The 23523-nt window shown below is 39.0% G+C and overlaps 1 protein-coding gene across 3 annotated transcripts in view; it reads right to left on the reverse strand.

Annotated features, from left to right (window-relative positions):
- CDK8 (cyclin dependent kinase 8) overlaps nt 1-23523 on the reverse strand; it is a 72623-nt gene that overhangs the window by 38904 nt on the left and 10196 nt on the right. For all 3 annotated transcript variants that reach the window (XM_061434921.1, XM_061434920.1, XM_061434919.1), the window contains exons 2-3: nt 9570-9645; nt 466-576 (exon numbers count right to left, since the gene is read on the reverse strand). In XM_061434921.1, coding sequence (XP_061290905.1) covers nt 466-576; nt 9570-9645 — 187 coding nt within the window. The remainder of the gene's footprint in view (nt 1-465; nt 577-9569; nt 9646-23523) is intronic.

Genomic DNA, 23523 nt, shown 5'->3' on the forward strand with positions numbered 1-23523 from the left:
GATTCTTTACCAGCTGAGCCACCAGGGAAGCCCAAACCTCAATCTAGTTCTCCCAATAAACACAACATACTCAGGTCCCTACACAAGGTATTATCACCTTCTCATCTTAGATTCCCTTCACTACAGAATAAAAGGAAATACACCGCTTTTAAACTTTACAACAAAACAGTTATTACTGTTACTTTTTTTTATGTTGTCAAAATCCACAGCTAGGAAAACAATATTAAAGAGCTGTTTATACTCTTCAGATTCTTTTGTTCTCTGCAGCATGTCAAACTGATAAGAACAAAAGTAAAAATACAAAGCAATACTCTAGCCTTCATACTTTCTCAAAAACATTCTGAGATCCCTTTTATCTTAAAATAATAACTCTATTACTACGATGAGCTCCCCAAATTGTCTCTAGTTAGTCCTGTTGATCCCTGACTGAAACCACTGCCCCACATCCACCACAGTGCGCCTTACCCAGAGGTCATGTTCAGCATAGTCAAACAGAAGCCACACTTTCCTGTCTGCGTGAGACAGAAACACCTTTTGAAGAGAGATGACATTTGGGTGCTTAAGTTCTCGAAGTAGCTGCAAAACAAAGGGGAGTCATTAAAAATCTTTGTCATAAAAGTAACATGAAAAACCCCACACTGTTTGTAACTCAAAGGCAATACAAACCTAATGGTACTCAATCCTAAAAATCTAATAAATACCCATACAATTTTGAGATGCCCATACAAATGAATACAAATCTGTGGGCAAAAGATACCGAAAAGATATAATTGTGTAAATCTGTCAGTTTTGTTATTGTTCAGTCGGCTTCCTTAATGTTTTTATTATGGTAAAATATATACAATGTAAAAATTACCATTTTATGCTACTGATGAACCTATCTTCAGGGCGTGAATAGAGACTCAGACATAGAGAACAACAGATTTATAGACACACTGGGGGCAGGAGAGGGTAGGAGAATTCAAACAGCAGGACTGAAATATATACGTTACCATATGTAAAATAGATAGCTAATGAGAAGCTGCTATATAACACAGGGAATTCAACCTGGTGCTCCCTGATAACCTAGCGGGGTGGGATGGGGTAGGAGTTGGGTTCAAGAGGGAGGGAACATATGGATACCTATGGTTGATTCATGTTGATGTATGGCAGAAACCAACGTAACAGTGTAAAGCAATTATCCTTCAATTAAAAATAAATATAATGTTAAAATATTATGTTGTAAACATTTTTTAATAAGTAAATTTTTAAGAAATTACCATTTTAACCATTTTTAAGGGTTCAATTCAGTAGCATAAGCACTCTCACAATGCTATGCAGCCATCCTGAAACATCCATTTTAGAACCATTTTATCATCCTAAACAGAAATTCTGTACCTGTTAAGCGATAACTCCCCACTTTTCTCTCCCTGTGAGCCCCTGGTAACCTTTATTCTACTTTCTGTCTCTATGAATTTGCCTATTCTAGGTGCCTCACATAAGTAGAATCATTATTTGTCCTTTTGTGTCTGGCTTATTTCACTAAGCATAACTTAAGTCTTTAAGGTTTATCCACGGTGTAACATATATCAAAATTTCATTGCTTTTTATGGCTGGGTACGTTCCATTCCATATATACACATTTTGCTTATTCATTCATCAGCTAACAGTCACTGGTTATTTCCACATTTTGGCTACTGTGAATAATGCTGCTATGAACGCTGGTGTATGAGTACTCAAATTCCTCCTTTCAGTTCTTTGAGTAAATACCTAGGAGGGGAACGGCGAGATCATATGATGACTCTATGTTTAACTTTTCCAGGAACCACCAAACTGGTTTTCACAGTAGTTTCACCGTTTACATTCCCATCAGCAATGTGTTGAGAGTTCCAATTTCTCCACACCCTCATCAACGTTTATTTACCTTCTACAATTTTTTTTATAATAGCCACGTCCTAATAGGTATGATGTGGTATCTGCTGTGGCTTTGATTTGCACTCCCGAATGACTCATGGTGTTAAGTATCTTTTCATGTGCTTATTGGTATATCTTCCTTGGAGAAATGTCTATTCAAGTCTTTATCGTAATGTCTATTCAAGTCCACTGCCTATTTTTGAACTGGGTTTTTTGATGTTGTTATTGAGTTGTATTTCCTTATATAGTGTAGACATTAATCCTTTAGCAGTATATGATTTACAAATATTTTCTTCCATTCCACTAGTTGTCTATGTTTTGACATCACACAACAATACACTTAAATCTGTAGTTTGTAATTCTTTGAAAAACTACCTATAGTTGTCCCTCAATATCAGAGGGGGTCTGATTCCAGGACTCCCCAATATCCCACCCCACGTGGGTACCCAAATGCCCCAGTGCTCAAGTTCCTTATGTAGAATGGTACAATATCTGCATATAACCTATGCACATCCTCCCATATACTTAAAATCATCTTTAGATTACTTAAAATATCTAATACAATGTAAATACTACACAAATAGTTGCTGGAGCATGGTAGATTCAAATTTTGCTTTTTGGAACTTTCTGGAAATTTCTTCCCCCAAATATTTCCTACTTGCAGTTGGTTGAATCCATGGATACAAAGGGACAACTGTAACAGCAACATAAGAAAACACAACAAAACAACATTCATCACCACTGAATACCAGATGAGAATTAAGATCTGTAATTCTGTGAGATACAGTACCTATTTTCCTAGGTATTTACATTACAAAGTAAAGTTGATTAAAATTTTATAAATGTTTCATAAAATAATAAAGAGCTTGTACAAACAGAAACAACCAAGTAGAACACACTTTCAAGGGCTTATTAACCCTTGTCATCTCCTAGAAGGACATTCTTCTATTTAAAACCTCGTATCTCCTTATTTTATCTCCGTTTAGCAACCCAAGTGGCCCTAATAATCCATCAGCATTCCCCCTCCACCAAGCAAAAACAAATAAAACAGCAACAATAAGAAAAAACTTCTCATGAAGCCTGATATTCTGTCTTTATCAGTTAGAAATGATTTACACCGTGCCCTGCAAATGTGTTCCAAAGACATGACAGATCTGTGAGAAAGTCAAGGTCTTAGAACTTAGGACTTCAATATCTTTTATAAGAATACTGTCACCAGAACAGGTATCAAGTAAATGTAATGTTAATAATGTATTAGGGGCTCTGAAATGAATTCACAAAACAAAGACTACGAATGGACTATATATGAAGTCATTTATATGAACAATTATTCTTTGGAAAATGATTATTCTATTTAGGAACAAGATTAAATTCAAGTTATATATTTCTACTTTTAGAACAAAACTTCAAACTTACGAAACTCTAGAGATTAAATACAAATTCTCTGAAACTTAAGCCCAATATCTAGAACTATTTGCTAATTAACAAACAAGGCCAAGAATCTGATGCAGGAAAGCCGGGACTCTGGGGTCACTAGGGACCAGTCGGCTGGCTGGAGGAGGGGACCTAGCGCTAAGTTCATCTCAGTTCTGGGTCAGTGTTTTCTCCATTACCTCACAACTGGAACACACTTCTCAGCTGGGCAGCGATTTCAAATCCTCTCTGGAAACCATCAGGGTGGAAATTATAACAAACAAACTCCAAAGCTTTGGCAAAAGCTCTCTCAAATTATTAGAAACCTACATATAAGTAGGTTATTCTCAGGTGTCGCCTGAATCTCACCTTTTTAGTTACTGTACTAAAAAGAAAACAGCAGCAACCATTTTACTGAGCTCTTCCCAGGTGCCAAGAATGGGACCAAGTATGTGACATGCACTATCTCACTCCATCATGAATTACCCTATGAAATATTTATACTGCTTCTGTTTTACAAAGAGGAAATGGTGGTGTAAGGAGATTAAATAATTTGCTCAAGGTCACATTCATAAGTAGTGGTTAGAATCAGGATTTAAATGCTTTCAAAGTTAATTAATTTCTAAAATACAAATCCAACACTCTGTGGTCTAATACCAACACCGCCTAAGACCAAGCCCCCAGAGGCAGTAATTCTTCATCCAGAGACACAGATATTTTAAATATATACTAGGCTGTGAACTGGACAGTGGCAGGTACTGTGTTTTGATTATCACGGAACTGCTAGTTTCAAGCACACTGCCTGGTACTTGAAAGGTATTCATTAAACACCTGGTGAATACATGAATAACTGAATTCATGAATAAACAAAATGTATCAGCTAAAGGCATCGTCAACACACCCTTTGGCTTCTGAACTGTGGACTAACATCAATGCTTTCATCAAAAAAATCAATTCACTTCTATTTTTAAGAAAATCCATCTGATTGGTCAAATATTAAGTCTTTGAGGGCAATGATTTTACTAGTGAGTAAGTATGATTATTATAGTAGTAATACAAGTGTTACGGACTTAACTGAGTTTGTGTTTGCAAATTCTTGTGTTGAAACCCTAATCCCGGGGCCCTCAGAATGATTCTATTTGGAGATGAGACCCTGAAAGAGGCAGTAAAAGTAAAATGAGGTCAGTAGGATGGGCCCTAATCGAATCAGAATGATGACCTTATAAGAAAAGGAGATTAGACGCAGAGAGAGATGACCTCATGAAGAGGCCACAAGAGGGTGGCCGTTTGCAAACCAAGGAGAGGTCTCACAGGAAACCAACTGTGCAGGCACCCTCCACCACTAAGAAAACAAGGTTCTGGGTTGTTGAAGTCCCCCAGTCTGTAGCATTCTGTTGTGGCAGCCTGGGCAAACTAGTACAGTAAATAGCTATCACTACTGAGTACGTACAACACGCTCTCCTGGGAGCTGGGTCACTGAGGGATTGGAGCTGGCTGGAGCTGAGTCTCTGTGAGGAGCTGCCTCTAAGTAAATATTTACACTCACGCACTTCCAGGGAGCTGCACTACATTTAGCAGGGCTCATTTACCCAACACCTGCCACACACCAGGCCCTGTGGTAGGTGCTACACAAGGTTCTGGGATATAAAATGTGCTGAGACCTTCCACAGAAGTCCTCTGGCAGCAGATAAATTCAAGTGGGCAGGCCATCTGCACGCTGTGGCTGCCGCAATGACGACTGGCATCTACTGAGGAGCCAACAGGTACCCAGAGCTCACCGTGCCCTAAGAAGTGACCAACGCTCCTCATGCACAGAAACCCTATGAGATACCACTGCTCTCATTTTACAAAGAGGAAACTAAAACAGGGAAATGAGGTAACCTGAACCTGCTTTGGGTCCTACAAGCCAGGTAAGTGGTAAAGCCAGGGTAACAAGTGAAGTGAAAGTCTCTCAGTCATGTCCGACTCTGCAACCCTGTGGACTATACAGTCCATGGAATTCTCCAGGCCAGAATACTGGAGTGGGTAGCCATTCCCTTCTTCAGGGGATCTTCCCAACCCAGGGATCGAACCCAGGTCTCCTGCACTGCAGGCGGATTCTTTACCAACTGAGCTATGAGGGAAGTCCAAAGCCAAGATAAGAGCCTGGGTAATCTGGGTAGGGTCTTAACCACTCTCTGCAACCCTGTGAGGCAGTGAGCTATGAGAGGAACAAGGAGACCAGTTGTGGGGGAAAAAACTAGTAATCAACAATAAACTATCTGGAAAGCCTCACATATTTAAAAATTAAACCATATATTTCTAAATAACCCATGAATAAAAGAAAAAACTCAGAAAGAAAATGGAAATTGTACTATGTGATGATAATAATACAATGTGACAAAATTTCTCAAGAAAAAAATGAAGAAAAACATAGCTTAGGGGCAAACTTATAGTCTTCATTGCCTTATTAGAAAACAATAGTTTTTTAAAATATCTATGACCTAATGGTCCACCTTAAGAAGATAAGAAAAGCAGGCCAAAAATAAGTAGAAGAGATAATAAAGTTTAAGAGCAAAAATCAATGACACAGAGAACACAAATTACCAAGTCCACAATGAAACAGGGACACCACTATAGAAGCTACATTTATGAAAGACAGTAAGACAATATTCTTAACCTTGTGCCAGTAAATTCAATAACTTAAACAAAATGAAAAATTACATAAAAAATACAACTTAAACACAAAATGCTAAATGTGAAAATATATAGTTTGTGAATTCTGTCAAGCATCTGAGGAAAAATAACTGCCAACTGCACGGAAACTATCAGAATACAGAGGATGAAGAAAGGCTGCCTGACTTGCTCTGTGAGGACAGCACAACTTCAACACCGAAGACAAAGGCAGTACAAGAATGATAATCATAGACTAACATTCTTCAGAAGACCTAACACTCCTTAACAGCACACTGGTAAATCAAATCAAGTGATATATATAATCAAGCAGGGATTATTTCAAAACTGTAAAATTGGATAAATATTAGGAAAGTAATCAATGCAGTCAGCCAATATAACAGTAAGAGGAAACACTATACAGTCATTCTGTATACAGAACTATACAGAAGAACTATACAGTCATTTCAGGACACGTGAAAAAAGCATTTGACAAAATTCATTACCATTTACAAAAAAAAAAGGGAACTTCCTAAAGCTTGGCTGATGGTATCTGTAAAAAGCCTATAGCTAGCATTTAACTTGATGGTGAAACACTGAAAACACTTTCCCCCAAGACTGGGAACAAGCAGTAAGATGCTGGCTCTTACCACCATCCAACATCTTCTGAGAGGTTCTAGCCAATGCAATAGGAAAGGAGAAAAATAAAAGCATACAGACAGAAAGAAGTAAAACTATTCCCATTTACAGATGACATAATTATTTATGTAGGAAATTCCAAGATATCACCAAACCTACCAGTGAATTTAGAAATATAATTTATATAATATATAGCATTTTAGGGCTTTCATTGTGATTCAGTGGTAAAGAACCTGCCTGCCAATGCAGGAGGTATGGGTTTGATCCCTGGCCTGGGAAGATCCCACATGCCGCAGAGCAATTAAACTCGTGCACCACAACTACAGAGCCTGTGCTCTAGAACCCGAGAGACACAACTCCTGAGCCCACGTGATCCAACTGCTGAAGCCTGTGTGCCCTATAGCCCGTGCTCCGCAACAACGGAAGCCACCGAGTAAGAAGCCCATACACCGCATCTAGAGAAAAGTCCACGCAGCGACGAAGACCCAGCACAACCGAAAAGAAAAAAAATTAGGACGAAGGAAATACTCAGAAAAGATATACATAAGTAAGTGGGTAAATCAGGTAAATCTAAATAAATTTGATTTAAAAAAACTTATAACATTAAAAAAATCAATCCTAAGTACAGAAGCAAAGAAGTAGAAAATATTTTAAAATAATACATACATAGTACAGAAAACATAAAATCCTTAGGAATGAATTTAACAACTATGTAAAGCCTCCACACTAAAAAACTATAAAACGTTGTTGACAGAAATTTTTTAAAAACCTTAAAAATGGAAAATATACCTTCTTAAGATTCATGGCTTGGAAGTTTAAGTATTATTAAGATATCAGTTCTCCCTGAACTGATGTAAACCATAATCTCAGCAGGCATTTTTTAGAAATAAAAATGACTAACCAGTTCAACAATGTACATGCTAATTCAGAGAACCTAAAATAGCCCAAACAATCCTGAATCAAAAGAATAAAGCTGATGGCATTATACCACCTCACTTCAAGTCTTGATGTGTGTGATGCAGAGTGATCTGGAATCAGCCATGGAGAGACAAAGAGATCAATGGAACAGAATAGAGCCCAGAAATAGTCCAACACTTACAGTCATTTCATTTTTTACAAATATGTCAAAGGAATTCAATGGGAAAGAGTCTTTTCCAAAAATGATGCTACAATTGTACATTCGCATGGAGAGAGGGGAGGAGACATTCAAGCATTACATCAGACTACAAATAGAAATGAAGTGAACAGATCACAGACTTACAATAAAAGCTAAAATTGCAAGGCTTTAGAAGAAAACAAAGGGAAATATCTTCACAATCAGCAAACAGACGAAGATGTCTTCAGCCAGACACAGAAAACAAGTCATAAAAGGAAAAAACTAGCAAATAAGACATTATCAAAATTAAAAATTTCTGCTCACCTTAGGTAGAAGAACCACTATCAAGTACAATAAAAATAAGGAGTATTCCTTACTGTGCTTAACTGCATTTACAATTATCAACACAGATAAAAAGCTAAGAATGTTTCTGAAATGAATGGAGTGTTGATTTAAAAACTTTTTGTTGATGAATAATAAAGACAGAGGAAAGCACATGAATGGTAAGTGCACAGCTCAGTGAGTTTTCACACGTGAAACCCACATGACCAGACCCAGGGCAAAACCAAGAAACAGAACATCACTAGATCCTGAAAGCTCCCTTGTCTGTCCTTCTGCTCCCTCTCTGCCCCTCCGAAGGTCATCACTATCCTGATGTCCAGCATCACTCACCATATTGCAATGGATTTTAATTCTTTACAACTGACTGGAACACAGAGAATAGTAGAAGTTGCAGAACTGACAGTTAATGAACAGATATCTTACCTCAAGATTCAAGAGTATGAGAATTTTATCAATGAAATGAAATACAGTTTTCATTACAGCATACCTTTGGTTAAGAACGCCCTCCATCTCACTCCTATTCTTCCCTTGTGGGGATAATACTTACATGGCCTCCAAAATCTGAAACCCTCCTCGATTCTCTAGTTATGTATATATACCCTTTTCCCAGTCACTTCTATCACAGTGCCTGTTATATTGTTCCTGTAAGAGTTATGAGTCTCCTTTCTCATCAGTGTGTAAACACTTAAGGCCAGGGTTCTTGACTTTTCTAAGTTTCTATACTTTAACTTGGTCTAGTTGCTGTCAACATGATACAAAATAATTGACTATTAGTTAAAAACCCAATGGTATAGAAGCTGTTAAATGAGTAAAATTATTTAAATTAATACCTCCAGGCCATAACAGCCTATATCTGTAGAAAGAGGGCTGAAAGCAATACAAGTGAAGACTATTATAATACATATTTTAGAATACTCTGACTAGAGACTGAAAAGATAAGTCTGGACCCATAGTTTCCCAATGGTAAAAACTGAAGTAAAAGCTCACTTTAAATGTATGAATAATTATTTGGTAATGCATTAACATGAATATTTTCCTTTGGAATCAAAATGAGATTTTAATTACCGTGTGGCAATGATATACTTCCAAAAAAGGGGGTACATAATTTTACATATGCAAAAGAATAGACAGAAACAATGAAAATCAAATAATCTCATTTTAAGTTCATAAGTAATGGCAATAATTTCATCTTATTAAAATAGAAACATGAATTTTATATGAATTAACTTATAATAAATACTTTTATTACACACAATGAAATAAGAATAACTGGATCCTTATCTATTTAGTGACTTTTTTTGGAAAATATATCTATTTATATAAACAACTGAGACTTAATCCCAAATCAATTAATTTATATAGCAATTTTTGCTAGAACTACATACCATCTTTACACTTTTCTATAAATAGTTGATATGAAAAATACTTCTCAACTTTCAATTAATGTGTGTTTGTGACAAATACAATTCATAGACTTATATAATTGATATGCATAAGTCAGTTGATAATGGTGATAAAAAAGAGCTTCACTTACTGCTATTTCTCTACATGCCGACATAGAGATCCCGGTTCCTTCTATTTGTTTTAAAGCATAGTCTTTATCATCTTTCCTGTGAAAACAAAGTGATTTTAATATATAAATAAATCTAAATGTACATTCATTTTAATATATATAAAGAAATAGGAATCACATACACTTTGACACCCTTCATATATAATCACATAATCTCACATAGGAAAAACTTTTTAGATAATCCAGCACAATCACATTATTTGATGAGGGAAGTTATAGTCAAAGGAATAAAAAGACCTGTTCAAGGCTCTATGCTTATTTGCACAGGAGAAAGAAGATTCCAAAATGAAGCTCCTGACTTCCACCAAGTAAGCTTCTTTCTGCTTTAATATGTGTACGCTTCCCTATGTGTGTGTACATGTGTGTACATGTACACAATGCATATAAAGTAAAACTTGCTTTCTTAAAACCCACTCAGATATTAAGGGGTCAAAAAAGTTAAGAAATGAATGCATCTCTCATGAAGTACAAAATGGTTATGATTTAAAACATGTTGTAGTTCATATCCCCAGATACCTTCAAAGAGATTCACTCAGTTTGTGTTTGCTGAGCAGTCACTGTCTCCAGAACTGGGGATTGACTGGGGTTCCCACCTCTGTGGTGGAGCTTTCCGTGTGTACCGGCGGTGAGAGGTAACTAACCGACCCACCACAGGATATGTGCTAAGGTGCAACCCGCAGAGGTGACCCAAAAGTCACGCTGTGGAGACCCAAGCCAAGTCTCCTCAGCGGAAATCCCAACTAACCAAGGCCTGAAAGACAGTCCTCAGACCTTCTGGACTCGGGACCCTTTTTCTCTCTTGGGTGTCAATGAAGACCCTGAAGAGGTTCTATCAATATTAACCCTCTTAGCATTTAAAAATGGGAACTGTTAAAAACACAGCCCACAAAAGCACATACCCACTAGCCATCAGAGCAACGGCATCATCACCTGCCTCGTCACCTTTGAGAAAAACCCACTGTACACTCATGAGAATCAGAGTGAGGAAAAGCAAAGAATACAGCACTATTGTGAAAATAGTGTTGACCCTGCAGATCCTCTGAAAGGATTTTGGGGACACCTAGGGCTTCCCAGATCACACTCTGAGAACTGTGCTGTGTTAAAAGGGAAACAGTGTGCCTTGTCACCTGAAGGGAGGGAAAAGCATTTGAAAAACAGTCACATTAAATAACTGGAGATGAAGCTGGCGATATAATTAGGAACCAGATCATACAAGTCTTTTTACTCCAAGAACAAGAGGAGGTGCTCCATTCAAGATTTTTAAACAGGAGAATAGCAATCCTCCTTTGGGGAAAACATCTTTGCCTACCCTTTTTGAATGCTAGGGAGGTGTGTGTTGGGGGTGGGGGTGGGGGGGAGAAGGACAGGAGGCTGAGAGATCAGTTAAGTCAACAGTGTCAGAATGACTCAGGTGAGAGGTGATGCTGGCTGCTGCAGAGGAGATGGCTGGAGCCACGTGAGGCAGCACTGCAGCCCACAGCATAGAATCCTGGGGGTGAGAAAGGAGGAGTCGTCATCTGCCTCAGGGAACAAGCTAACAGCATCATTCACAGGAGGTCAGAGGGAACAGGAAGATGAGCGCTCCGCCGTTTGCAGGCTGAGTCTGATACTTGTGAGACACCTACATGGGAGTGCCAAGCTGAAGAGACCCGTCCAAAGAGAAAGCTGAAGATATTAGAGTATACATACCATCATCCAAGTCAGGAGAGTACATGAGGGGAGATCAGAGACTAGGAATAGCAAGAAAAAGAATTTCAGAAATGGGCAGAATAGTAAACAGTATCCAAAGCTGCAGAAAAGCCTAGTAAGGTGAGGACTGAGCAGCGTCCACTGAATTTAGCAATGATGAAGTCACCGAGGGATGCTGGACTAGGCAAAAATAGCTGCGGTGACGCAGCAGCAGAGTCTACACTGCAGAAGGCTGAGCAATGACTTGGGCATTAAGTCAACTGAGACGTAGGTGATTCTTTGAAGGTGATAAAATAAGGCAGCAGCTGGAGTAGTACACAGATTAAACATTTCTTAAGATGTAACAGACTCGAGTATGTTAAGTACTGAGAGGAAGAGCCCAGAGAAAAGGAAATGAGAGGGGAAAAGGAGAAAAGCAGACTGAAATGGTGGGGGGGGGGGGGGACTACATTGCAAGCGAGGTCAAATGCTTCTCCATCATATCACTAACAGGAAGACCAAGGAGGATACAGGTGCAGAGGGGTGGGTTCAGAGGCAAAAGCCAGGGAGTTCTCATTCTGATGGCTTTCATATTTTTCCAATGTTGGAAATGAGATCAAATACTAACAGAAAGGGCAGGGTGATAGAGCTGGGGTTCTGAAAAGACCGAAGGTTTGACTGAACAAAGGGGTAACTCCTTAGAAAATCAATTAATTTTATTTAACACTTTATTATTTTAAATTATTAAGTCTGCTTGGCTTTATCTTTGCTTACATATTTACACCTTATCTTTAGTTGCAAAAACAAATCCCAATGACATTATCTTTCTGAAAAGAGATTTGTTTTATGACAATCAGATCTACAAGTACTTTCTAGCAAAGCACACAAATGGGCACACATTATATTAAAAATACATTAAGAATATCTATACTTAACGTTCACCAAGTTGGAATGATGTCTGAAAACTTAAAGGGGGCATTAAAGAGAGTGACACAAAAACAAAATGAAATTGGGATCAGAATAAATCCACCAGGGATTAGACAGTTCATGTGCAAGCTACTAATTTAAACAGATGGTCAACCCAGGAGTGTGACAGGTTGTTATATCTACTGCTGAGGATGACTTCCTAAACTAGAGCCCTCTGTGGAGAGAATGAGCAGTGGGGAAAGAAAAAAACCAAAGACTAACTCATTCACCCCCCTTAACAATCACCTCTGGACTTTCTCTTCTTTAAAAACCGCCTTGTGAAAATTTCTTCAAAATGAACTAAAAATTTTGAATCTGCAATCATTTCTCTCCCTCACCCCAAGTAGTTACATGTTTTATCTTTTTAAAAAGTTATAAGAAAGAAAGGTAAATGGGAGAATACTTAAAAAAAAAAAAAAAACACCTTAAAAGATGTGTGATTATCAAAAAGGCAACAACCTCTTAAAACTCACCTAATTACCATCATAATATAACAGTACTTGGTGATGTGTGGAGCACACTTCTTTAACCACAAAGGCAGACTAGAGAGGAAAAGGAGTCCCAATCTAGTCGTAGTAGTCAGACTATCAATAATAACTGCAGTATAGGGTTCTATATAAAGTACTATAAACACAGGGGATGTTTAGCTATACCTTGAAGGGTTGAAGGAAAGCTTCTACAAGAGTATACTTAAGCAGAATGTCTTAAGACTAAAGAAGCTTGTCAGGAAAGGAAAGAGGGGCTGGGGAAAGAAATGAGTAGTTACATGAGACATCCTAGGAAGGCGGAACAGCATGAACAAAAATACGGAGGCACAGGCAGGGTCTGGCTGCTTGGAGAAGAGCAAAATGAGCAGCAGCTGCGTAAAATCATGGAACCATGCAGACAGCCCCGAGGTCTGCCTGCTTTCAGAGGCGGGGTGGGAGCAGAACTTTCACGTCAGCTGTCTCCAAAGGGTGCAGAGTATGTGTGCCTCACCTCAAGGAGTGTACAAAACAAATGAGGACGACAAGAGAAAATTATTACATTTAAAGATAAGCAAACAAAGCTAGAGAAAGTGTGTCATGTGACACGAACAAAAAGAGGAGGGTACAGCCACGATGAACACTCGCCTTTAACAGATGAGGGGGGCGGGTAAGTTAATGGCTGCAAAGGAGTGCTTACAAAAATGAGCAGTGTTCTGGTAAAACAGAGTACTGAACACACATATCTAACTTGACTCCCCTCCTACACCCTACTAAAACTATGGAAAAGGCACAAACTTATAAGAAGATGGCATATAAATTTGGCAACTAGAACAAAAGTGGACAAACAGTAACGGATGACAAGATCAAAAAAAACCAAAGAAGCTGATAGAAAGCTGAGCACCACCTGGATTTTCAGAGTCAAATCCTCAAAGCTGAGACCTGAGAAGACAATAGCCCTCTGGAAGCAGAGCTGGCTAGGCAGAAGATAAACTGAGGACAGAGCCTAAGAAACAGCAGTAAAACACAGAGAAATGCGAAAGAAAAACAGAGAATATCAGAGAACCAGTCCAGGGAATCCAAATAATTAGGAGTTTCAAAAAAAAAAAAAGAACAGAAAAGAGAGGCAGAAAACTTACAAAGTAATTCAAGAAAACTCTAGCAACTGAAGGACAGGATTTGTAACACTGCAAGGGTTCAATGAGTTCCCATCACAAATGAAAGCCCACCCACATCAAGACACAATATTTAGGTATTTCAGAAAAGTGGAGACAAGCGGCAGATTTTACAAGCGTCCAGTGAAGATGGGTAATGGGCCACCTAAAAAGGATCAATGTTATTCAGCCACGAGAAAGAAGGAAATCCTGCCACTTGTGATGACTTGGATTACATGTGGATCTTGAAGACACTATGCTGCTGCTGCTGCTAAGTCGCTTCAGTCGTGTCCAACTCTGTGCGACCCCAGAGATGGCAGCCCACCAGGCTCCCCCATCCCTGGGATTCTCCAGGGAAGAACACTGGAGTGGGTTGCCACTGCCTTCTCCAATGCATGAAATGGAAAAGTGAAAGTGAAGTCGCTCAGTCGTGTCCAACTCCTAGCGACCCCATGGATTGCAGCCTACCACGCTCCTCCACCCATGGGATTTGCCAGACAAGAGTACTGGAGTGGGTTGCCATTGCCTTCTCCAGACACTATGCTAGGTGAGATAAATCAGACAGAGAATATCATTTACATGTGCAGTCTCCTGTAAATAGAGAAAGCAGAAGAGCAGTTACCAGGGGTTCAGGGACTGGGGAGGTATTGTTTAAGGGTAAAACTTGCAACCAGCAGATAAAAACAATCCTGGAGATCTATGCACAGCACGGTGTACTATAAACTTCAAAGTTGCTAAGAGACTATATCTTAATTATTTCCATCACAAAAAAAGAAATTATGTGATGTAATAATTCTGGTTAACACAATAATTTTCCAGAGCTGTTCAACCTTATCACTGATGTAAACAACTATCTTCCCTTGCCAGATACTTAACCAGCTCTACATGCTCTCAGATTAGGTGTTTGGCTATTTCTGAAGCAACATTAGGGAAAGACTGCACTGGAGCTCCCATGGAAATGGCCTTGCCATGTTCTGCAGTAAAACTCTTTGGATCCACAGCTCTCAGTAACAATGACAGACCACTTCCTCAAATTACTGGAAGACTGTCCAGCTAGAGACCCCAAATTGAGGATTCCTAAGAATCATCCAGAAGACAATCTCAGAATAAGAAAATTATTCTGAGATTAATTTTCTACCCGAGACCTTTAGATCAAGTGGCCTGAGAGAGACAGCTTCCACCCTCAGCAATTACAGAACAAAATCTAAAGAGTTAGAACCAAAGACTGTCAGGCTTTAATCTTCATGTTCTCTTTTTTAGTTCTTTCCCTTCCTCTCTGCTGCTTTAAACTTCTGAATTGTTAACAGACACTTCTTGTTTCTAACAATGATACCCATAATATTGCTCTTTGCACCCCGAGTCACTCCTTGCATGAGTCTTATTCCCGGTTACAATTTGCTCAGAAGTTCACTAAAATTTGCAAATAGGCCAACTGTTGAAATTGGTAGCCATTCTTTTGGGTGCAACTCAGCTCATTCTAGTTCTTGGGTACTGAAGTACTAAGCAATTCTTTCAAATAGCCAACTAACAGTAAACAAGACAAACAGCCCCTATGATGTTAAACCTAGGATGGTTTGTCTATGCCCAAACCACACTTGGGACCTTGGTGCTTGGATTACAAACGGTTAACAATCTCTCAGCATTTGCAGTGCGCGAGAGCTCGGGTGCCATCTCCAGAGTCTTCCAGTGTACAGCCACTTTAGCTTCAGAGGGCTCAATAACTAACCTTACAACAGAAAGTATTCATAAAATACTGACTTCAGTTAACAGTAGCTGAGGCTTTCCGAACAGTCTCCTGGTCAGCAGAATCCCAGCACAGAGGAGAGCTGGATTTCACAGAACAATGTCCCACAGGGCTGAATCTGGCCAAAAAAGAAGGCCTGAGAAAGTGAAAATAAACCCCACTGATAATCAATCTCTGATATCTCTCAGAAATTAGTGGCAAGGCCAGTAGAAAAGGCAAGCAGGAAATGGAGTTTTGCCCAAGGCTACAGCAGAATGGCAAAAGAACTAGAACGGCCCTTTTCTGAGCGATGACTGCTCTGACTGATGATGCCCAGCTCTGCTTCGCTCCTCCTGCCTTGAGCAGAATACTGAGGCACCCAATTACCAAACGACCGCTCCCCCCCCGCCAATGCCAGGATCCAGCCCACAGCTGGTCTCCTCCTCAGTTCTTCCTTAGAATCATTCCACCCACACTCACCTAGAAGACCCCCCTGCTCTGGGAGCCAGGTGTGCGCCCACCCTTGCTGCAGCAGACCAATAAGCTCTAGTACTGGCGCATTCCTGGGGCCTGTATCATACAGGATGCCCAATTATCTCACACGGAGTTACAATGCATTAAAGCAAACTGAACAACAGTCCCTTTCATTTAAATCAGGTCAGCTCTCAGAGAACACATACATTCTAGCTAGCCATGCTAAGTTTTGCTTAAAATTCCTTTTCAGGTTAACTTGTTAGCTCTTTCAATCATTCTGACAAATGGAATCTGCAACTTTTTGGTTAATTACATTAGTTTATTTAGAAGATTATTAGAACTACTAACTCTTGATTTGGGGGGCGTTCCTGTGCTTGGCACTGTTATAGTTCCTAAGATATACCAATGAACAAGACAGACCCAACAGGAGTTACTTCCACGTTTCTCAGGAGCTCCAGATGCCAAGCTCCAGGAAGTTACAAAGCTTCTTGTAAACTTAGCTATGAATCTCTCTCCTCTGCATTATCGTGAGGGATTCAAGCTCAGTTTGTTAGCTCTCATACTTCAAATGCATCTTTATCTTGTTTGGAAAAAAGCTACATAAAGTTTAAAAAGTATTTCTAAGCTTGGAGACTAGAAAGAAACTCCTGGTCCTTTCTGTTACGAGATTACAGTAAAAGGATCAGATACCACTAAATGTATACTTGGAGTACAACAGGTGAATATTTTTTAAACGTTCAGGTGTATTCACATGCCTGATGTGATGCTCCTTTTAAGAAGAAAATCTTTGGGGCCAAGCAGAAATAAATTGGGCAGATATGCAAAATAGCAGGAAAGACCAGTCATTAGGGAGTTAAGGATTACACATTAATTTCTCTTTTCAGTGTTGCTCATTTCTTCTAGCATGAATATTAAGGAGAAAAAGAATGATTATAAATTACCAGTGCCAAAATACAGTTCTTGAAGTCAAGATGCCGTGATTATAACTTTATTCTTCACAGAGCTGTGTTCAAAAAAAATGACACTGGGAAGACGACTTAAGAAACATGGGTTGGTTGTTTACTTTGATGGAAGCCCCCACATTTAATGATATCTGATCACATTACTGTTGATATATTTAAAACGCGTATGTAAATACATGCACATATATATACATGTACACGTACGTAGATAAAAACTTTCACATACTTGAGACATATATACATATACATATATACACCCCAAAATACATGTGTCTATGTACATGCAGAGGAAGAGGAAGAAGAAAATAATTTTTTATGTAGTTAAGTTACTGACTGGCCATAGTACTGTTTTAATTTAAACAGCTATGAGAACAATTATACAGGTGCTTCATGAAGAAAAAAGCATTGCAGTTATTATATAGTTTACATAGCTATCACAGATTATCCTTTATACGGCAAGTGTTGTTTAATAATGACTCAAGCTGTTGTTACATATTCTATGAACAACCAAGAAAAGAGGTGATACCTTAAAACAAAAGATTACTTGAACTTTCAAGCTTTATTTGTAGCATTCACAGATCTACAACCTTTTAATTACGCAAAACTGAAATACAGTGAAGAGGTCAAAAAATTTAACTGTGTGTAAAAACTATGATTTAACAAATTAACATTCTGAGTGGTTGGAAATCAAGAGAAAAGGCACAATCAACTTCAGGAAAGGAGGAGGGCTATCATCAAAAAATCCACAAACAAAAAATGCTGGAGAGGGTGTGGAGAAAAGGGAGCCCTCTGCGCTGTTGGTGGGAATTTAAGTTGGTACAGCCACCATGGAGAACAGTAAGGAAGTTCCCCCAAAATTAAAAATAGAGCTACCATATGACCTAGCAATCCCACTCCTGGCCATATATCTGGAGAAAAGAATAATTCAAAAAGATACATGTACCCCAATGTTCACTGTTTAGCCAGGACACAGAAGCAACCTAAATGCTCATCAACAGATGAATGGATAAAGAAGATACGGTACATACATACAATGGAATATTACTCAGCAATGAAAAGGAACAAACTTGGGTCATTTATAGTGATGTGGATGAACCTATATTCTGTCACACAGAGTGAAGTAAGTCAAAAAGAGAAAAACAAATATTGTACATTAATGCATATATATGGAATCTAGAAAAACAGTTCTGATAAACCTACAGGGCAGGAATAGAGGTGCAGACGTAGAGAACAGGCTTGTGGACACAGGGCGGAGAGGAGGGGGTGGGACGGACTGAAAGTAGCATTAATATATATACTATAATGTGTAATAGAGGTAGGGGGAAGCAGCTTTATACCACAGAGAGCTCGGCTCAATGCTCTGTGATGACCTAGAGGGTGGGAAAGGGGGACGGGAGGGGGGCGCGAGATGGAGGGGATATGTGTATACACAGCTGACTCACCCTGTTGTACAGTAAAAACTAATACAACATTGTAAAGCAATTATATCCCAATTAAAAAATAAAGTATATGGGACGATATGCATAGTTCATGTATGTGTGCATACTACATCATTCTATTTATTTATTTAAAATTTTCATCACACCAAGTGGCATGTGATTGATCTCAGTTCCCCAACCAGAGATTAAACCCTCACCCTCCGCAACAGAAGCATGGAGTTTTAACCACGTCCCATCATGGAAGTCCCAAAAAGGAAACGAGTGTCCTCGATTTTTACATCCAAAGGGTCCTAGAAACAATGCCCCTGACCTTCCACTCTGTGCCCGGGGCTGACTATACTTCAAACCTATCCCTTCACTTTCCAAGTTGAAAGACCCAAATCCTTTCAGTTTACATACTACGGTACTCTTCTCCCAATCATTTTATCGTATTTCCCTTTCTCCAGAGCTATTCTATTTCTTGTCTTCCTACAACATGACGATGCTTGTCAAAAGCAAAAAGGTCTCATGATTTTGTACAATGGTAGGATTACATTTTCCACTTTGTTTTCAACACATGGTCTAATCATACAGTGAACACAGTAGTCCCCCCTCTTACCAGTGTTTTCAGTTACTCGTGGTCAACCACAGTCTGAAAATATTAAACGGAAAATAAACAATTAGTAAGTTCTAAACTGCATGCCGTCCTGAGCAGCATGATGAAATCTTGCATCTCGCCAAGGGTGAGGATCACTTCTCTGTCAAGTGTACCATGCTGTCAGTACATGGGAGAACACAGGAAATACACTACTATCCAAGGTTTCAGGCATCTTCCAGGAAGCCTGGAGTGTATCCCGTCTGGATAAGGAGGGGACTACTATTTCATCTGCTCAACTCCCTGACACGTGTTTTTCTAGAGATAACTTCCCCTTGCAATTCTTTGGAACCCACTCAAACACTTTCAACAAGAACAAATGTATTGGTACAACCAGATCCTATCAATAAGCACTGTTTACTAAGCTGAGCATCAACACTGCATTGACTTAGAGCAATGACAAATGTCTCAATCTATAGAATGGGTCCTCTGGTCACCTGAAATCAACAAATATTTACAGTACTTACTATCTACCCTGTACTGGCAAATACAGGCAAGTCTCTTATGGCATGAGTTTTTACAACACAATATGGTTATAACATCACCAATTAATTAGGGGGGGGGGAAGTCTCCACACAAAGGCATTATTATGATGCAAACTGGAATCAGCACAGAGTAAACAGGAAAAATAATAGTTGCATGCAAAGAACAGGCACACACAGATGCACTGTTTGACTGTCTGGGTGTTCTTCTGGAATGGAATTGTTTTGTTTACCCAAGCATTCTTTTATTCTTTTACCACTGGCAATGGTAGCAGTATTACCAGCAAGACTGCTCAATCAGGGACAAAGGTTGGGGAACCTCAACCTTCTGAGTAGACTAAATGGTAAAGAAGCAAAGTTTATTTCTGTCCTGTTTAGTCAACAGATGTATTCCTCTTAGAATACAACTATAAAAATACTTATATCACAGCCAAGTCCAACAAAAGCCCTCTAGCACCCATACCCCAGTGAAAGAGCTTGTTTTTATAAGAGATTTTTTGTAAGAGATTTCTCAGAAACACAATCATGACATCGTAGGCAGAAGCATTTTAAGTTACTATCTGCAAAAAGACATATTTAGGAAAACTGCCTACTAATAAACATCACAAATTCTTCCTGAAAAATACAAATTAGCATAATTGGGCACTGGAGAAATAGTGGAACCACAAACAATAGAACCAGTGAGATTAATTTAATAAATATGTTAAAATATGTATAATTTACATGGCCCTATGAGAGCCTGAAAACTTTCTTTACATGCTTTATCATATACTATACAAAGGATCTGTGTGGGATGAATCTATTTTTATAGACAAGAAATCCACAGTGCTCAGAAAGATGAAATGAATTGATCCAGCTGGTATACTGCATGTCAATCTCATATCTAATACTGCTATGAGAATAAAAATTAGTTAAGTGTTCTCACCCATAAGGATAGCTATATTAAAAAAAAAAAAGGTTGGGTGGGAAGAAAGTGTTAACAAAGATGTGGAGAAACCGGAACTCTTGCGGGTTGCTAGTGGGAGTGTAAAATGGTGTGGCCGCTGAGGACACAGTCTGGCGGTTACGCACAAGGCCAGCGCTCAGGCACCATGAGATCCAGAAACTCCACTCCTAAGTGTATATTCAAATCCCACATTTGTATGTATATCCTAGGCGCATGTATATCCAAGGAACTGAAAGAAGGGACTCAGATGCACACCAATGTTCACAGCTGCCTTACTCATAATAACCAAAAAGTGGAAACGACCCAACTATCCAACAACTGATGAGTGACAAACAAAATGCGATACATGCGAAACCATGGATGGGCCTGAGAAACATTACAGTAAGTCAAAGAAGCCGGTCACAAGAAACCACATATTGTATGATTTCATTCCAATGACATGTCCAGAACAGGCAAATCCAGACAGAAAGCAGATTAGCGGTTGCCTAAGGCTGGAGGGTTGGAGGGTAAGTGAACAACTGCTAATGGGTGCAGGGTTTCTTTTGGGGGGATGAAAATATTCTAAATTAGATTGTGGTGACAACCACACAACTCTGTGAATATACTATAAACAGTGAACTGTACACTTAAAACAGGCGAGCTGTATGGTATGTGAATCATACCTCACTAAAGCTATTAGAAAGCTTTATGAACTAAAAATGTATAACTTCTTGACAGATTTCACTAATATTTTCTGCATGAAGACAACTAGTATTGAATTTCTCTACTTAATACATTACAACTAAATCAAAAGTACTTTTTAAACACTTAAAAATGAGTCACTATTTTAACAAATGTTATCTTACATTCCAAAACATTTCAGGGATAATCATAGTACAGAATTTCACCAAGGAAAAATGTAATTGTGCTGCATTCTGATTTGAAAATCACCAAGGATACTTAAATTCGGTGAGCTCAGCTTTACAAAGTGCAACGGAAATAGAGCAAATGCTACATTATCCAAATCAAATAAAGGTTAAAAAGTGGTAAGGTTGGTTAGTATTTCTGGCTTGCATTGAAAACTTCAAGCATTTAAAGTTAACATAAGGTTGAATCACCTTTCAGAACTGAATGGGCCCATCCCCTCAAAAAAAAAAGTGCAAAAGAGCAACAGGTGAAGTAGGAGATGTGTGTGCTACTCTTACAGGCTTCTTTATGTTTTTCATGTATGCACGTCCAACCACACGTCAAGGCTCTGCAGAGGTTAGCTAGTCTTGGCTAAAAACAGGACAATAGTAACTTTCGGTTCCAGGGTATCTGGTTTAAACTCTCAAGAAGTGCTGGACGCATCTGTTCTAAAATAGGTTTTCAGATAAAAAGATGAAATGTTTGCATACTTTTTCAGCTTCTTATCTGTCTATAAGAAGTACTTTCCAACTTCTGTTGAGCAGATATTATGTACGTGAAGAAAATGTTTAGCTGAACTTAAGACTTAAAAAAAAAAAACTCTTCCAAATTCATAAAACACATCAGAACTGTCTTATAGATAATCAGCTGCCTGCCTACTGACATAAACAATTACCACTGCTGAATACACAAAGTTAAGTAATTCCACTGGCAACAGAAGAGGTTCCAGTTTTCCGTCTACAGAGGCAAGCCCAGAGGGGAATACGACTGAGACAGGAGACAAGGAACAAGGAACAAGGTCAAAGTCAAAATCAGAACAAAACAGAAAAAAAGCAAGCCAAAAAGGGGTGAAAAGGAAAAGACTGGGTCGATGCTGGTCAGGGAATGAAAAGATGACCAAAGTCAAGCAACAGGAAACAGAGAGAAAGCTCATTTGAGCAACAGAGGAGTACACGCAGTCAGGCTGAACAGGTGGCTGGAGGGAGACGCTCCATCAAGAGCTCCAGTCACATGTGACAGAACAGAGCTCAGCAGCAGTGTTCAGCTGAAACAGAGAAATCTCATGAATGTGAACACAAAATAACACATGAACTTCATAATGATTGCAATTTTAAATGTCCACAAGTCAATTTCTTTATGCCAACCAGCAATCTAAAATACCTCAGACTATGCAGGGAAAGAAAATGTACAACAAAGTTTCCAAAAGAACAATCGAAACAATTCTGACTCTACAATGCATTAACCCCATGATTCAAGCATGTTATTATCATTATTTATTCCCATTTCTTCCTTCCACATTAAGTTTTGTTTTGGGAGTTTGGATGAGAGTGTAATTGGCGCAAACTTTCTTGAGGACATAAGACTGGATCTCAGAAGAGCCTGAAGCCCAGGCCTGTTAAAGAGATACTCCTGGGAAACTGACCTACACTGCAGCAGTCTAACAGTGACGTGCCCGGGTCATGTATCACTTGTGCTTGGCACGCTGATCAGTCTCTAAAACAATTGACAGAAGCCAGGAGGGAGCTTCTCTTGCTTCATGCACACTTTGCTCCTTGCCAGTGGTATCCTCCACAGCAAACCTCCCTATGGGGAAGGCTCTGGGGACCTGGGCAGTTGTATCTCTACCTGAGAGAATTCTGTATGCAAAGACTGATATAAAGGACATTTACTGCAGTACTGTTTAAGAGCATTAAAAAAAGAAAAGAAAAGAAAACAATCTAAACATCCTCAGTTGGATCTGTGTATCACTAATACAGCATGTTCATAAAACAGAATGACAAGCTGCTGAAGTGAACTGCGTGATCATGGCTGTTGTGTGCAAGCTCCACTGCTCAATCATGACCAACTCTATCTGACCCCATGGACTACAGCCATCTTCAAAACATAAAAACTGAGAAAAGGACGGACAAAACATACGTATATGCCATCAAACAGTTTGTGTTTAAAGATGATGACATACAGACCTTTCTAATTCCTACATATAGCCCAGCAGCCACTGATAAACGTGACTTCATAAAAATAAGAGTGACGCATAAAAAATAATATCATAAACTAAGTCCAAAGATGTTTGTGTCCACAAGCTGGACAGCATACACAAGAAACACATCTAAGTGGACA

This window comes from Bos javanicus, chromosome 12, assembly GCF_032452875.1.
Source record: "Bos javanicus breed banteng chromosome 12, ARS-OSU_banteng_1.0, whole genome shotgun sequence".
NCBI lineage: Eukaryota > Metazoa > Chordata > Mammalia > Artiodactyla > Bovidae > Bos > Bos javanicus.